This window comes from Cyprinodon variegatus, unplaced genomic scaffold, assembly GCF_000732505.1.
Source record: "Cyprinodon variegatus isolate N-32 unplaced genomic scaffold, C_variegatus-1.0 Scaffold207, whole genome shotgun sequence".
NCBI classification, from domain to species: Eukaryota; Metazoa; Chordata; class Actinopteri; order Cyprinodontiformes; family Cyprinodontidae; genus Cyprinodon; species Cyprinodon variegatus.
Genome location: NW_015150660.1, coordinates 384,058 through 402,554, shown reverse-complemented (window position 1 = coordinate 402,554; position 18,497 = coordinate 384,058). Strand labels below are relative to the sequence as shown.

General features: G+C 36.1%; 1 protein-coding gene across 2 annotated transcripts in view; it reads left to right on the top strand.

Moving 5' to 3' along the window:
• The first annotated feature begins 2,456 nt into the window (after positions 1-2,456).
• Positions 2,457-18,497, top strand: part of stard13 (StAR related lipid transfer domain containing 13) — a 72,104-nt gene continuing 56,063 nt past the window's right edge. The window contains exons 1-4 of one of the 2 annotated variants that reach the window (XM_015380098.1): positions 2,486-2,537; positions 6,042-6,124; positions 6,236-7,068; positions 11,308-11,436. In XM_015380098.1, coding sequence (XP_015235584.1) covers positions 6,256-7,068; positions 11,308-11,436 — 942 coding nt within the window. In that variant the 5' untranslated portion in view covers positions 2,486-2,537; positions 6,042-6,124; positions 6,236-6,255. Of the gene's footprint in view, positions 2,538-6,041; positions 7,069-11,307; positions 11,437-18,497 lie in introns of both variants that reach the window. The other variant, XM_015380099.1, reaches the window with a different exon arrangement.

The following is an 18,497-nucleotide window of genomic DNA, read 5'->3' as shown; positions in this document are numbered from 1 at the left end:
AAATATATATATATATATATATATATATATATATATATATATTTATTTATTTATTTTTGACTTATATTTAGATCGTTTTTGCAGTATACTGCAAAAAGTCAAAATTTCTTAAATTAAGTGTATTTACCCTTAGTTTGAGTAGGTAATAAGATGATTAGATAATAAGAACTTAAAATAAGACAATACAATTGTTTTTTCTTATTTAAATGTTATTTAAATGTAAATTTACAACTTCTATTGGCAAAATGTCAAACTTACCTCCCCAATTCAAGAACAAATGCATTTATTTTAAGAAAGAAGGACTTATCTAAATTTAGATTATTTTCCAGTATGTGTATATATGTGTATATATATATATATATATATACAAGGACAGCAAAGGACGGCTAAAACCAACAATAGTCACAAAAATAACTATACTTTGACAAAATTAATAATAAATAAAAATTGTATGGAAATTAGTAAATTAAGGTCAGATATTGCTTTTCCAATTGTTTCAACAGAGGGATTTTAAAAATAAAGTCAACAAATCTGTCTGTCCGTCCGTCAGTCTGTCTGTTGAAAATGCATTAGGGTTATTTCTAATGCAATGGATGCTAAAAAAGAAAAGAAGAGTGAAAATGATGAAAGTAAGTGAGAGAGTTGGTCAAAAAGTTAGGTGAGAAACATCTATTTACGCCTATTATACATATTTCTTGAAAGAAATGATTACCTATATCTTGAAAAACAACCAGTACTAATCTGGTCCTATGTGACAAATAAATTGTTCCTGTTGTTAAAATCAGGACTTAGTTGTAATTAAGAGCTCCATGTTGAAAACTATAACAGACTATGATCCCTGAGACTTTTGGGAAAATATTGTGAGACAAAAGTGGAACTTTCTAGAAGGTGTTAGTCCTGTTATATGTTTTCAAACAAATGCAGAAATTTAGAAAGAGAACAAGAGCAGAGAAATATGGTATTGGTAGCAGCTTTAGTAGCTTCGGTTCTTCTATAGTTTGATGAATTGTTCTGCTCTAACTTCCTGAAGGAGGAGGGCCGTCTATTCATTTGTGAACTTAAGATTGATTTCATTTGGGTTGATACAAAGCAAAGATGGAGTTCATCCCTGACATAACAGTCTTAACTTTAATTAGACTGAGTTAAGCATTTCATGTCCTAACATGTTCCACACTGGTTAATGAAAGAGAAGGCAAAATCTTCTACGCAGTGATTTATACATTCTATTCCTGATTATCACAATGTGATGATAGCTGTTGATGTTAATGGTGGTGGTTAGGATATCCCTTTGCCTTTTTTAAAAATATTTATTTTCTTTTTTCTATTTACTTAGGTTATTTTTGTCTGAAATTAATTTGTTTGATGATCTAAAGCATTTCAAGTTTGACATAAAAAAAGAAAACTAAAACTATCTGTAAGGCAGAAAATTGGATTATCACGTTGCAGTAGGTGGCCCCTCATTTTAAACAGTACTTTGTGATTAGCTTTTTTAATGTTAAGTTGTTTTTTAAATTTTGATTGTAATTATATATTTTGCATATTTTAACAGGACCTTTTAAATACTTTAGATATTTATATAAATATTAGATATTCTCTGATATAGCTGTCATTACAAAAACTCTAAATCATGTCACAGACTCTGCATCAAACTGACCATAGCAATAGGTTTTTTTCTCCTACAATTTTTACATCTGATCACTGCTGCACTTAAAGACATGGAAACGTCATGAGAGCTGTACAAAATGAAATTTCGCTTTGCATACATTCTCTGTATACAAAATGACAATAAATGTCTGTTTTAGTCAAAGTCATTCTGCCTCTTTGACAACACGCCTCACTCACTAAACAGGCCTCAACAAGAACATCCATTTTCATCCTAATGTCCAAATTGCAGGTCTTCACTCCTGACCAGAGATTTTCCCTCCAAAACGTTAAAATTGATTTCCTTCTGGCAAACCTGAGGAATTCCACAGCCTGTCGACAGCACTGCAAAAACCAATCCTTTATCTTGCTACTGTGGCTCTGAAAGCATGAGATATGGAATATACCAACAGGGGTTAATAACATTTTAAAGAATGACCTCATGCTTTGTTGAGGAATGTGCATGTGAGGTGAAAAATCCGTTGCCCTAAGCCATGCTGCTTGGCAAAGATGGAAAAAAGGCGTAACGAGGAGGGTGAAGGAGCAGGAGTCTGCTGATCTGTTTATATGCATCAGTGTAAGCTGGGTCATTTTTTGTTTGCATGTTTGTATGTCACATGTTAAACAATAGACTTCCTTCACGTGCACACACACACCAGAGCAGTCCAAACACCTGCCTCTCTTCTCGCTGAGGTAATGTAGGAGGGAAACACATTCCTCTGCCTTTTTTTCCCCCTCCCCTCCCCTCTCACTATTTTACATCTTTACACCAAATAAACTCCCTCTCTGAATCGTTGCTGTCAGTGCTGAGTCTGCTCTGCAGGATACATCTGTTTGCTGCCTGTATGTCAGGGTGTTGTAATGGAAGAGGGCTTCAGCTTCTGTGAAAAAGTCTGGTATGTTTAAATCTGAATTTAATATTTACCTTAAAAAAACACGCAGATCTTCCAAATGTTTTTAAGTAGAAGTTTGCACCCATAGAGCTGTTGTGCACAGCAGTTATCTCACAGTGAGATTATCTCAACTTTCTGACTGAAGCATTTATTATGACGTGTCTCTGCAAAAGGTTTCCTGCTGCTTCGCCTACGTGTGCTGCAATATAATCTAAGTGTTTGGTTGCTGTTGTTTTTTTTTTTAAACGATTTTGACCCCAATTTTAAGGCTTCTTGCTGGGAAAGGAAAAAGAACCCCCAGACGCAGGCGAGGAAAGGGTGTGATGGCTGCAGCCAAGAATAGCAATCCACCAGGAAAAAACAATGTGTTTAAAAAAAAGGCCTTTGTGAAGAAAATGGAAGAAAAATATCTGACAGCCTGGGCTGTAAAGATAAATGTTTCTGCCAATTTCCATTCAATCCAATAGATCAGATGTAACATAAGAAACAGGTAAGGAATGAAGACTTTATTAGTACGTATTTCTCATAGATTTCTTTTGCGTATTGTCACTTTATTTTCGAATCAACAAACATATTTCAATATCAGGCAATAACATTCAGCATAGATACAATATAAAAAAAACAAATTTGAAATTATAACTACTTCTCTTAATAAATAAAGCATTTTTTATTGAAGATCAACAGATCCACAGTAAATTACTTACCAGGACATCTCCAAGAACCTGTCTCGCAAAAGATCTCAAAAAGAGAGAAATCATGAAACAAATCTATCACTGTGGAAAGAGTTACAAAGCCATTTCTAAGTTTGGGACTCCATGCAGTGGGATCCATTAACTACTAATGGAGAGAAGATGGAATAGTGGGGAACCTTCGCTTGGCTGCCAGAAAAACTAAAGACCACATCAAAAACTCACCCAGGGGGTTAAAAAAATGAAAACAGAAAATAAATTGCGGTCTGCAGGACTCACTTTCTTCAATGCTCAGGATACAACAACAAGAAAAGACTTGGGTAATATTGCTGCAATGGTAGAGCTGCAAATTTAAAACCTGCTGCCTAAAATGGTGCTGATGATAGTGGGAGTTTTGCTCTTAACCAACTAATTGTGACAGAAATTGTTTTACCAAATGAAGGTTTTGGACTCATCATGCCCAGCACCATTTCCCATGATCCCATACATTCTGTTTCATCCTTTAAAACCAACCAAAGGTAGGTTTTAAAACAATTTCATTTTAAAACTATGACAGATGCCTTATGGCAGTTGTTGCTTTCAAAGGAGCAGGAGGCTGTTTTTCAGTTTAGGTGTTATTCTTCTTTCACATGGGGACAAGAAGGCTTGGATGGCATTTTTCTTTGAAAAGAGAAAATTACGTTTGCTAAGGTTATCTTTGCTTGACATAAAAAATAGTTTGATGAACAAACCAAAAACAGAATAAATCTATAAGGCAAGAACTTTGCCTAACAAAGAAAGTAGTTTGTTAAAATAAGATCTAAGTTTCAACTGTATATACTTAATGTATATTTTTAATATATTTTAAATTTTTTTTATATTTTGTATTCTTTCTTTTTTTCCTACTGTACTGTTCACTGTGATGCAACGCTGAAATTTCCCCACTGTGGGACAAATAAAGGATTATCTTATCTTATCTTATCTTATCTTATCTTATCTTATCTTATCTTATCTTATCTTATCTTATCTTATCTTATCTTATCTTATCTTATCTTAACTTTATAATTAGGGTGAAGGTGTGTTAAAGGCATATTCAGTCATCTTTTAGTGCATTACTATTATCTCATCCTGAAAAAACAAAACAAAAACATGTATTTTGAGTACATTCTTAATTGACATCTTAAAAAAAACATGTAATGTCATAAAATCTGAAATAAAATTTTTACCTCTAGATAGCTTCATGTTAGGGAACTACAGCTAGGAGCGTAATCCTACAAGTCAACAAGTCATCATAACGTCCCATCCAATATACCTACTAACCGCCTCTTATAGATTTAACTTAAATTCTATGGGATTTTAGATTAAACTGCTCTTTGGTCAAATGATACCAAAATTGAACCTTATGATGAAAGCATCCAAAGTTGTTTAGACATGAAATAAAGGATAAATATGAAGAATAAGAACCTCATGTTCCCTTTGATTATAGTCTGTGAGAGTGTGGGCCTGTTTCTCCCCCGAATGTCTCTGAAAGCCTTTGGGAGTGCACAAAATGATTAACTCCCTGGAGTTATTTGGAGCGACAAGCTGTTATTATGCACCAAGATCACCTATTTGTAGTCATCCTATATGCTTCTTCTGAGAGACAATAAATAATATTTATATTCTAGTAGGAAAATATCCAAAAATATAGGGTCAAATTATCTAAACCTCTTTAGGGGTCACCTAACCCTCCATTTCAAACTCCAGACCTAAAACCTAGAGAAGAATATACAGGATAGTTTAAAAGAGGGACTGAAAGCGCTTAGTGATCTAGACCACAGATATCACAGATTATCAGGTTATCACAGATTTTTAACCACCACAGGCTCAGTACATCAGAAATGATTCAAATGACCTCTACACTGACAGGCATTTAGAAATAGCATTAGAACAAGACGGGTAAATTAAAGGGTTATCACTGATACTGCTAGAGTTTATGAGAGATGCTACGCTGGAATATGTTGCATCATAAGAGATTTTTCTTTAAGATCAAACTCATGATTCAATATGGCTACTTTGCACCCAAACAGCGCCATAAAAATGTCTTTGGTTAAAATTGTTTGACCGAGTTTTATTGATTTGGAACAAAATAAATCTGTCGTAGCTTGTACAGGATGATGGAACATTGATTGATAGATCCGAACTGGAACAATATACAGTATTTCATTCCCTAATGAAATTGGTAGAAGAGTGTATTAATCATGTTATGTTCTATATACCTGGTAGATAAAATACCACTAAAGGCACACTAAGTACCGCCAGAGGAACTTAGACCAAAATATATATAAAAAAAAAAAAACTGTCAGTGATCTTTCTCTGTCACAGAAGAATGAGTTGTGTTCTCTTATTGACAAAAGATGATTTCACCAAACAATAATTTTGACACGGGAACGGGATTGTGTTTAAAAATGAAATGATTTTATTTTCAGAAAGTTTTCTGTTTAGCATTGTGCTGCTCCATTAAAAGTGAAATGAATTTTCAAGGCTCAAGACTCAATAAATATATTCAGGGCTGCTGCTATTAAAAAAACACATTCAAAAGTTGTTTTCTAATTGCTAAATTGTGTGGGTTGCACGAATTCTGTGTAGATTAAATCTATTAATAAATCATAATACTAATTTTCCTGCCATAAATATACAAAATGTTTGACTTGGAGTCATTTCTTTAGAATCTGAAGCATTTTAATCTCTTTGTAAATCCAGGGACTTGCAGCTTTATGATATGTGCTTGCAGTATATTTGCTTATGTTTGCACAAGTGAGCCTTCACTAATCTCTGTCTTTGATTCTTTTGTGTGCAGGAATCCAAAGGATTCATGGCTTCAAGCTGAGGTCCGGACTAAACTTGTGATTTAAGCTCAGCAGCTTCTCCTGATTCAATAAGGTGACATCATGATAGCAGGCCTTTTTAAGAGGGAGATCAGTGGTAATGCTTCCAAGCTCAGTGATTGCACTGCCTGTTCAACAGCAGCCTAACAGGTATATTTACCCCCAGGCTGTGGATGTATTTCTGAAATGCAAGGACAAAACTCCAGCAGCCAACTGAGAGCCATGTCTGGACCTGCTTCTCTCTCTGATGCCCCTCTGGATCCTCCGTCCCGCCACGTTAAACAGCAGAAGGATCAGAAAATCAACAGCACGTCATCCTGCAACACAGACCGGTCTGGCCTCAGACAGAATGGTTACTCTAAGCACAGCCGGGGTGCAGAAAGCCCTCTGAGCTCTGATCAGGGCTTAGGAGTGACAGATATGCATGGTGGATATGCTGTTAAGTGTGAGTCTTTATTTTTGGAACAGAATGTAAAACAGAGCAGAGCTGCAGGTGCTGAGCAGCAGGAAGACCGACCCACAGCGATGCCCCTTCCTGCTGAGATCCCTTCTGCCATCTCCCCAATCCTGGATGTGTCCTGTGACAGCCATCTGTCTCAGTATATGAATTCACCAGAAGACACTTCGCTGGATGTGCTTCGAATAGTGAAACACAAACCGAGTGCCATTGTTTTCTGTGATTACGAAGGCAGCTCTGACAACGATGTGACTCTTGTAAATGAGAGTTCTGATGGGAGGGAGTCTTCCTCATCCTCATCCACTTCTAAAGGAGAAGGGGTCGAAGATGATGATGCAGATGTTGATGAGTTTCCTGAGACTTTACAATATAAGGAATTTCTGGTCAGTCGACATCGTAGGAACTTGAACAGAAACAGGAAGTGTCTAAGGAAGAGGCCCGAGCTCCTGTCTCATGTCCAGACAGCTGACTGGCAAAAGACTTCCAGCAACAGGAGGAGACCAGAATCAGCAGGGAGCACAGAAGAGGAGGATGCATGGCAGGTAAATAATAGATGAGCTTTCTAATTTGCTTCAAAGCAAAGTAAAACGATGAATTTTAAGCACAATATTGTCATAAGAATCAAATATTACTCACATTTATAAGAGTTTAATTGTACAGATATGAATGTGTAGCTTTTACTTATGCATTAAACTGTGTTGGTCAGAATTAAATTTAATGGAAGCTTTTAGCCTTAAAGTTTAAGACAGTTTGAGACATAAAGCTTTTATAGAGGCATAAAACCCAGCCCTCTCTCAAATTATTTTTTAGCATATGGGCAATTTTAACAGTTTTTAACTGTGATAAATTGTTAGCCACTAGAGGGCAGCATAGTTTAATTTTTCTAAATCCTTCAAAATGACCCAATTTATCTGCAGAGTGTCAAGAGTTTGTTCTGCATAATATCAGCTCTGACTGAACCATGACCTTAAATAACATATTGTAAGAACATAAATTAACAGAGGAAAATGTCAATAATGTTGGATTTTAGAAATTGCATAAACTTTAATTACATTTTTTTTTCACATATTTCAGATTTTAAGTTATTTTTGACAAAAAAATGACAGGTTTTCCCCTTTATTTAGCTTAGTGTAGTTAGTGTCCTTAAGTGGCCTAATCAGAAATCTTACCGCCTGTAATAAATTCCTTTCATATTTTCCTCCTGCACAGCCTGGCATCTGTTATACCCTTCATGCAGAGCACCAGCAGTCATTCTTTAGAGCGAACATGTCCCTAACTTTGTGCTCCCACCTGTCAGAGTCCCCCCCCCTCCAATCTCTGGCACTTTTCTCCCTCCACTCCTCCAGAAATGAAAGGATGATGTCTGATGTGATGTTGTTTGAAAGGTTAGGCTAAAGAATAACTTATTGGCAGACTTACAGAAAAATCTATTTAAATACCCGCTAGTTTAAGATTCTGAGCTGTTGTTTGAGTTACAGAGACATTTTGACTCTCCTGGAGTTATAATATATAGATATTCATTTTTAAGTAATTTGCAGACTTTTGTTTCAGGCTGTTATGAATATTGTGCGGGTTAGAGGGAAAAAAAACAACCCTGACAGATTCTTATGATTTTGAACAGCAGCAGTGCTTTTCTAGCCTTGCATCACAAATGATCTGTTCAAGAAAGAGAATAACCGGTAGGTAATTTATAAATGAGCAAATAGTTAGTCAAAATATCCTTTTTTGATTGAGACACTTTTTTTCTGTGGGGACATTCAAATAATATATATATATATATATAAAAAGACAATGAGGAAATGTATAGTTCACTTTTTATGTCAAGGTTTGGTGTAGATTTTTTAAGGTCCCAAATGCAGAGATGTCGAGGCAGAGATGAGTTTGCAGATTTAATGGAATTAATGGCAAAAGAAGCATAAATCCAGACTGGGAAATTAGGAACCAAAACAATGAGGCACTGGGGAGGAACATACTTAGGATTGAAGAGAGTCCAACAATGAGGAACTGCAGAGGTGGTGTACATATGGGGAACAGAACAAAGAACGCGCTAATGAACTGATATGGAGCAGGTTTGGAAAGAAGTACGGTAACTAGAAGGGAGACAAGGGAAAGGAAATTGGCACAAGGGGGCAACAGAGAGTAACTAAAATAACACAACACTGCCAGAAAATAACTACAAAGACACAACATTACAGAGAAACTAAGAATAAACCTAAAAAAAGGGCAGAACCCAGACATTTTAATGTGTTTGTTCCTTAAAAAATTCTAGCAGATTAGCTTGTAAACAATCAATATTCTATAATTTACATTTTGATGGGGTTTGGAAATGGTTATTAGTAATTAATTATTATCATTTAAAATGAGTATTTCTCCAGTGCTCTAGAGGATCTGATAATTCGGCTCTCATCCAGGGAAAAGTACATGGATCAAATAATGATATTCAAGAATGATCAGATATAGATTAGAATCTATTTTATATAGAAAAAATGTAGCAAGTATGTAACAGGTTAAGTGTTTGGTCCATCTTGCTTTAAAATGACAAACAGTGTATTAATGATTTGGTTCACAGATGATTGCTGATCATATATTCTGAGATGAAATTGGTAAAGACACACTTTACTTTTTAACCCTATATAACACAACCATCTTGCTATTTATTGTTGAGGCCCCATGGTGTCAACTGTAATGTTTAATGATGAGCATACAAAAACTAAACTGTCAACTTGCCATTGTCTGTGGGCAATGGTAGATTTTAGATTGACAGCGATGACAGATTTGTATCTGCAGAGCTGACAAGTATGGAAAGCAGTAAAAAAAAAAAAGCTTGGTTTCAATCCTGGAGTTCAATATAAATGTTTACAATTAGGTCAAACTGTTCAGCAGAGTTGCAAAGGTGAATTTTCAAAAAAAGAACAAGTGTTGTGTAATTATTTATAACATTTGTTTCCTTCCTTAGAGACCAATGATTATTTGGTGTTTTAGTTTGGATGCATTAATAGCCTTTTCCCCCTTTGGACCCTTTGGACAGAATCTTATTAACATTTCATGAACTTTGAGAGCATGCTGCTCTGTGTGTGTGTGTGTCTGTGTGTGTGCTGTTGCGCTTTCGCACATTTATGTGTCAGTGACTTTCACCATGCGTACATGCTGGCAGTCATTCTTATAACTGAAAAGCCTCCAGTGGCTGTGTTCCCCCACCTCGCCCTGGATCTGTCCCCCACAGTGAGGGTAAAAATAGCACCCTACTGTGCACAGACAGCCCTCTGTGCTCTTGTGCTGTGTAGGAATCTGGGGGGCACGGGGGGGCCGAAACACACAGGAAATGGTTTTACTGCCAAAGCATTTACTGCAGATATTTTTTAAGCTGGTCGACATGATAGTTTTGGGACTGGAGAAAAGGGTGTGTTTGTGAGAGCGAGTGGGTAGATGAGTGGGTGGGTTGTGTTGTGAGGGCATGCTTGTGTGTATGCATGTTGCTGTGTAAGTGAGGGGGCTGTTTTTGGACTTCAGGCCCTTCAAAGGGGCTTTATGCGCTGCTATCAGCCTATGGGACTCTGGGATTGGCATCAGGGCTCAGAAACAAAGTAGTTTGTTCATTTCCTGGAAGGCCAGTGAACAAGCATCTCAGTCAGAATCTATTACCACTTTCTGAAGAGAAATTATGTAGGACTTATTTAGACTTTTAGATAACAGCATAGACAAATACAAGGTCTAACATTATGTTTTCATGTCTTGGAAATGGCCTTCTTTTTTTGTCAACCTCTTCATAGTGTAGTTGTGTATCAAGTTTCAGCTTGGGCTGGGAGATAAATCAATAATTTTAATGTTTTTAGTTCAGTTTAAGTTTTCTTTTTAAGTTTTCATTGGCTTTATTTCCATTATGTGTTGTTCTAGTTGTTTTTGGTTGTATTTGTATTTCTTGTTTACCCTCTGATGCCCTCTTGTGTCAGTCTTTTTCTCCTAGCTCCCTTCTAGGTTCTGCCATCCACACCTGCTCCCAATCTCCTGATTAGCCTGGTCTTTGCTCAATCTCACATTTATACTCCTGCTCTTCAGTTACTGTTCGCTGGTTCCTCATTGTTTCTTGGCTCCTGGTATGTGTTTTCCCTGACGGTTCTTGTTTTTTTTTTTGGTTTTCTGCATTCGTGTTTTGACTTTGCTTCTGTTGCCTTAAATCCTGTATTAAATCTGCAAGAAACCGCCTCAGCTTCCGTCTCTATATTTGGGTCCTTTAAAAACCTCCACAAAACCTGACTATAATTGTATTTTTGTTTGTGAGGATTTCATTTTGGGATTTCATTTTTTTTTTTGCCCACCAAAGCACTTCCTTCCATAGATTAGAGTGACATCATCCCATCATCGTTTCTTCTTAACTTTATAATCATAACTAATAAACCAGCTCTCTGTGTGACACCATTAGCTGTGATTTCTTTACAAGCCTGCTTCACTGTTTAACAGTCTGATTTAGTTGCCTATTAATTCAAGGTCACCTCCCAGAGGGGATGGTTGATGGTTTTTAAAAGAAATATGTCATTTGTAATTTTTATAATGAAAATTAAGAGAGAAAAATTTATAAGATTTTGTAGGGAAAAAAAAATTTGCGATTAGGATTTCAAGCAATATTGCCTGCTGAAGCAGAGAAGGTTGGAATCAATGAACATGGAAAAGAATAATTTGGTTTTTGGTTCATCAAAGCTGAGCTAATTGGGAGAGCAGGAATGATCTCAGTTTCTCTTTGAGCTAAACTAACTTTATTTGCATGTTTTGTCTTCTGTGCCCAGGCATGTGACTCCATGATGTTGCTGATGAAAAAATTGGATGGCCTCAATGAGAGGAGGCAAACGGACCAAAACTCTAACTCCTGCAGCACATACGACTCTAACGACAGGGAGGAGCAGGAGAATACTGCAGTAAGTCTGGTTTAGATTAGAACAGTTTAATTTGGGCATTAAATGAAAGCTTTGCTGCAAATTTAGCTTGATGAATAGATTCATGATGCAGATGGTGTTTTCTAAGGCTCATCAGAGCAAATAAGCAATTCATCAATCAATGTAAGCCTTTCCTTTTCTTTTGTATTTTATGGTAATGCTTTATTAATTAAAGCCATTTGTTTATACCAAGATAAATAAACAGTTAATTAGGATATTTCTCTATTTTTTATATGCTTTTAGTAGCACATTTAAAGTTTTTTTTTTTTTTTAACCAGGGTAGGCTAATAATGCCACACATAACCTTAGTATTGTGTAAAAGTTTGAATGTATTGTGTATTTTCTCTTATCTATACAAATTATAAGTAGGGGTGTAAATCACATCCATCGTGGCGATTTGATTCAGTATCAATTTCCTGATCCAAAAATTTTATTATTTTCGATAATCAAGAATACACCATGATACAATTCAATTCGATTAATTGGGTAATATATATTTTTTTTACTTACAGGCTAGACAGTGTTTCAAATTTGAAATAAATCAATGAAACCTGTAATATCGTTATGCATTTTATTTAAAAAACAACAGAAAACAATAGAAGTTGGAAAGTTGTACTCCACCTAGGCCTATTAAAACCTCAGTCACTGAAAAATAATATCCTGAGTGTGAGTGAGCGAGTGGAAAGAGGGTAGTGGCTAAAGGAAGCGAGGCAGGAGGGCAAAATAGGTTTAGCGCCACCGCAGCACGGGAGTCAGAATTACATCCAGGAGCAAATAGATAAAAATAGACTTGAGGAAAAAAAAAAAAAACATGAATGAATACTCTTGCGGACGTGTCGATGCATCGGATGATCGATTACTATTTACACCACTTATTATAAGATATGTATACTGTCTAAAACATATGATTAACACATTGTCAATGTTTAATTAACTGTCCATAAGAATCTGCAGAGAAACCAGAGACAGAAAATCTTCTTTTTAGCCATTTACATATTTGTGCTGCAGCAACACCCAACTGTGCCCAGGTGTTAATCATCTACCTGTTGATTTAAGGTCAAGGAGAAGAAATGATGGGTAATTCTCATTTTTATTCATTATAGTTTCTGCCGATGCATATAGAATGAGTGGGCAGCACTGCTGCCTTGCAGCGATAAGGTTTCAAGTTCGATTTCCAGCCCGGGAATTTGTCTTTCTGCATGGAGTTTGCATGTTCTCCCTGAGCATGTGTGGGTTCTCTCAGGGTACCCCGGCTTCCTCCCATTGTCCAAAAATATGACTGTTAGGTTGATTGGCTTCTCTAAAGTTTCCTTAGGTGTGAGTGTGTGTATGAATGGTTGTTTGTCCTGTTTGTCTCTGTGTTGCCCTGTGATGGACTGACTTCCTATCCAGGGTGTGCTCCGCCTCTCGCCCTTAGACACCTGGAGATAGGCACCAGTACCCCTCCCGACCCCGCTTGGGATAAGAGTGACGGAAAATTGATGGATTGATGGACTATTTTCTGCCTTAAAATGGAACCACTTAAAAGCTGGGACCATGTTCTTTGAATATAAAGCCTCACTTTGATTCCTCTGGATAAATTCCTGGTTTGTGCCCAGAAAGCTAATTTTTGGTTGATATGTCGGTGAAATGTTTCCACAATCAAATCGGTTTTAAAGCAAGCTCTCATCTCTTTTAATTCCTATTTTTTTCAATTCTTGATTTGCATTTTTATACTCATTTAGAGTCCATTTGTGTGGATTTAATCATGTTTTATATTTCATATTTATCTCACCCTGGAAAGGAAAAAAACCCCCAAAATAGATATGAAATCCGTGTTCATGAGTTTTTTTTTTTTTTGCTATAACTTTAAATCATAATCTGGTTTGAAGGCTGTCCATGTGGCTGTACCAGAAATGACAGATCTGACATCATGCTATAGATTTGCTACTTTAATTAAACAAATATTGACAAGTATTACATCGTGTAGATGGCCTTTCTGCTGTGCTTTTCTGACATGACATTCCACCTTTATTATGCTTACAGCGTAAATAAATAGTCCTCAAATAGCTTTGAAACCTTGCAGAATTTTAGGAATGCTTGTAAAATTCCTGTATTTAACCACAAAGATCCCATTCCAACACTTTTACATGTCAGAGAAGCTGCAGTGCGAAAAGAAAAAAATTTATTGACCCATTTAGTAGGTTTTTCATTGTCTTTGAATGTAACACAGAGCTGAAATGCTAATGAATATCATGACTTATATCAAAGTGGAACACAATAAAATTTATTCGAACAGCCTGTTTTCAAAAACAGCAGCAAGAGGACTTTTTTTTCAACAAAAGCCTTAGCATATAAAATGAAATATTGCTTTAAAAAGTAGATAATAAGCTTCTCCGTGTATTAATACATTTCACGATGCTGCATATCAGATTTAAATGCAGCTAAAATGTCCTTTTAGCATTCATCTCTTTTTTTTTCTGCAGCACAGAGACCCCAATTATTCAGCCAGATCCATATAAGAGATCTTTACAAGCTGTTCACTAGAATAACTAAAAATCACTTTCTTGTAACAAAGCCATAAGCTGAGCATCAAGTGGGTGATCATCCTCCGAGGTGTGTTACTCACTTCAGTACATTTAAGGATAAAAACGACCAAGCAAACCAAAAACCTACCCCCCAGTCTTTGCTGTAATGTACATTTGCGAAGACAAAGTTGATTATCCCTATTGGGATAATAGGGATAATTGTATTTTTCACACTTTTATCTCTATAGGGATAAAATGTCTCAAATCACTTCACCTCATCTCCTACCTATTAATATATCAACATCAGCAAAGTGGAGCTTGCAAAATCTTTAGCTGAAAAATTATATAGAAATATATTTTTATATACTGAGAAGCTGTATTTGATAAAAAAAGACATCTGGAACCATTAGACAAAGAAACAATGATACTATTTCATGAAAGTGTCTTGTGTGGTGTCAAGAAGCCATTGTAGCTTTTGGAGAACATAGCCATGATCACTAATCGGCTTTAATGTATTTAGAATGACATTTTGTGGTGCATAGTTGTGAGGTGGGAAGACAATTTTATATGATTTTAATCAGCTTGTTCAAATAAATCTGAATAATGTGTCTGACATTTAAACTTGGATGGAGAGCATTAATCAGAGAAACATCCAAGAGCCCCTTGGTAACAGTTTGGAGTAATCCACAGCTTAGGTGGAAGAATCTGCTGACAGAATAACAATAAGCTGCGCACATCAAAAATCTGTTATTTATGGACCTGTCAAGAAGAAAGCCGGTTCTGAAAGAAAGCTTCATATTCACACATTTCAGTTTTCACATAGGAGGAACACTGGCAATGTCAGAGGAGAAGTAATCAACAGCAGGTGACAGGAATGTAATGGTTTCGAAGTTTCAAAGGCATGGTGAGTTTATTTGTAAAGCACATTTCAGCAGCAAGAAAATGTAAAGTGCTGTAAAGGAAAAAAGGAAAACAGAGAAAAGTACATTTCAGTGGCTTAAAGGTCATGAAATAATTAATGAAGCTAAATAATTAAAGAGAATAAGAATAAATAAATAATAATAAAAAATGAATAACATAAATGACATGAAAATAAAAAGGAATATTGGACTGCAGACCAGTAATGTTGACATAGCACAATCAAAGGCCGCTCTAAACAAATAGGTTTTTATTCTCCTTTAAAAGCATCTGAGATTTTTAGGAGTACAGTTTTCTACAGTTTCCTGGGACTTTATTCCAAATCATTTAAGCATAAGAACTAGAAGCTGCTTCTCCATGCTTGGTTCTGGGTAAGCAGAGTAGACATGAGCCAGAAGATGTCTGCTTAGTTAATATTTAGTGTATTTAGACTGATAAAGTCTGATCTCTGATATATGTAGATCCAGTGAAAGGACTTTAGAACAGGGCTGATGCGCTCCACTTTTATTTTGTAAGGACTTGGAGCATAGGTTTCTGGATCAACTGCAGCTGTTTGAGTTTTAAGCAAAATTGTAAAGACACACATATTAAATCTAATAAAGATGCACGCACAGATTAGATTAGACATTATTCCTTTAATCCTGCGGATGTTCTTTAGGCGATAAAAGCAAAGGTTCAGGCTTCAGGTTTCCGTGCAACCACAAGAAAATGGATCCTATTGAAATTATTTTAGAAAACATGCTTTGCAGAAAAGAACCTGGCCTGAGGTAGCTGTGGACCCTCAGAGATGATGAACATTTACTGTGAGGGTCAGGTGTTAAATAAATGTTAAAGACAGACATGTTACAGTAACCCAGCCAGAGTTCAGACATGAACCACTTCTAGAATCCATAAAGGAAAAACAATTCATAATGTGATTATTGCAGAAAGAAGTGATCATAAAACATATTGGCATTGTAGCAATGGCTTTTAATGCTTAATGCATCTGGTTTCTGATTGCAGAAAAAAATATCATTTTGAACAAAGCTTTCCATCATATATCTAAACCACTATTCTTCATAAAGTATTTTGAGCTCATTTGTCCTGGAAGGACCAGTAAGTAAAATAGCTCCTAATTTTGTTTTATGGGCCTTCCAAATACACTTTGAAAGTAGGCATTAATGAAAAAGATAAAAAAAAAAAAATCCCTAAATGGAGCTATGAATGAGAAACTCTGAGCTCTGTATTATTTTGGGTATAGTGGAACTCGGTGTCCTTGACACATCTCCAACTACACAGCGGGAAAGTTAGCAACAGTCATTCATCACCATGATGGGAATCCTTTGTAAGATAAGAAAGGGAATTTTCTGAAAAGAGAAGCACTGTGTGTTGAAATGAGCAGGAAAAAAAAGAGATGTCTTTCCGAGTATTTGTGGAATAGATCCTCTTTTACAGAAATGAAAGTCATTCCTCCCTCCCTGTCAGATACTCACACATCTTATCAGCTCAGCGTCTGATTGGAGGAGGGAAGTGGGAAGCACAGCACTGGGTATTCCCACTGTAGAGCGTACAGTAGGGAAGTCGCAGGGTCAAGCCGGGATGGACTTTCCATTCTTGTCACTCAGCTGAGATCAGAAGTTGAATGAGAGTTGTGGACAGGGTGGAAACTTTTTTTTTTTTTTTTTCAGAATGTGAGAAGAGCAGATAAAACGTCTCAAATCACTTCACCTCATCTCCTACCTTATAAATTACAGGATATAAAACAAGGGAAACACAGCTGCTGATGAGACAGACAGCGTGAAGACAGGGAGTGGTAAGAGGCTGAAATAGACTGATGCTTTTTCTTCTGCCGAATGGGAAGAACTATGTCTGAAAAACTTTTTTTTTTACATTAAGACATTGAAGTACTAGCTTAAAAGGAAATTTAGTTATTTTGATGCTTACTGCATAGATGCTGCGTTTGTAGGAGATTTGCTGGGTTTGTCAGAATTTAGCCTTTTGTCTGATAAACATTTAAAAGTTTGTCGTAGAAGATTTACTTGTCTGGTCCTCTAAAGTAGAGTTAAATATCAGTTTGAAGAATGTTTTCCTCTCAGTCAGAAGGTCCTGGATTTATATATCAATGCATGAGTGGATTCTACTATCAGTACTTTATGTAATATTGCTCAGTATGTGTCTGTTTCCGTGTGACTGACTGGTTACCTTTCCAGGGTATAACCTGTGTCTCTCATTCTTTATTAGTAAATTGTAGGATTATTGAATTGATGTATTTGAATTCCTCATTATGTACCTGTTGTTAATCTTTCCCATGATTCCACCTTTTGCTCTTAGTTTGAATACAAGCAGAATCTATGTGCAATAAAAAATTATTGGGAATTTAATTGCATATTATTAAATGAACACTTTAAACTAGATAATTGTTAGAAAGAAAGCAACATCAAACAAAAATCATGCCTTTCTAAAAAGATATTGTAACTTGAGCAGCAAAAGTCAGATATATTCTTGATGAACCTATTTTTAAAAAAATGACTTTAAAGGGCAGGAGAGAATCAACATTGTGATTGTTTTACAAATGCAGATATAAAGTAGCATGGGTTCGGAGAGCCAATGTGGTTCATGCAATAATGATGAGACAAATGGATCAGCACGTAAAAAACAGGATAAGGAGTGATGATGTGCTGCTAATTTGCAATAAATAAAGGTGGAAGGTAATGCAGGTTGGATTTTATAGCATGGTCTTAAAACCATAAAATTGCTGAATGAATAAAGTGACATGATGAATAAAAAAAATTCAGATTAAGAAATTAAATTTACATAATTTAAAACAGTTCAAATCTATTAATCAAAACATAACCAAAGCAAATATATTTTTAAACCGTTAAAAATTATCCCTTATCCTTTCAGGATATGAAATAAGGGATCATGGATAAAAGGGATGGATAATAAGGTATCATGGATAAAATTAACTGCATTTATCTGCCATTTATCTGTTGTTCCAGGGAACTTGGTGTTTTAAGTCACATTGCCATAAAATATTAAATTAACAGCCGGAGAAAACATGGAATTTGTGTTTTCAGACATTTGGGGTCAGTGTCATCAACACAGAAGCAATATGGAAGCTGTATACCCTGAAACTGTCATACAGCTATGAGATGGCAGGGTTCATAAAGTTGAGGGGGTTAAAATCAGAGCCTGAGGGGCACAGATAGGCTATGCTGCTACTATGCCTGAGGATCACCTGACGGCTATGGAAAACTGTTAGCCGATTTCTTTTTAGAAAACAATCAACAACCCATTTTTCAAGATACACCAGACAAATAAGATGCAGCTGACACCTACAGGATGTGATTCGATAGGAGCCTGTTTCAAAGGCCGAATAAGGATTTTCCTTTTCTCCTCAAGATTTCTTTTTTCCCCCCAGCGTTTTATTGTCATTACACTGTCACAGGTACAGTGCAACAAAATTCACTCTCTGCATTTAACCCATCCCCTTGGGGAGCAGTGGGCACTCAGGGGTTAAGGGTCTTTTGCTCAGGGAGACTCAAACTCTCAAACTCAGGTTTCCAAGTTCTATGCCCTAACCACTAGGCCACCCCTCCCTCCAAAGTTCATTAGCTAACTTTGACTCTGAGTAACATT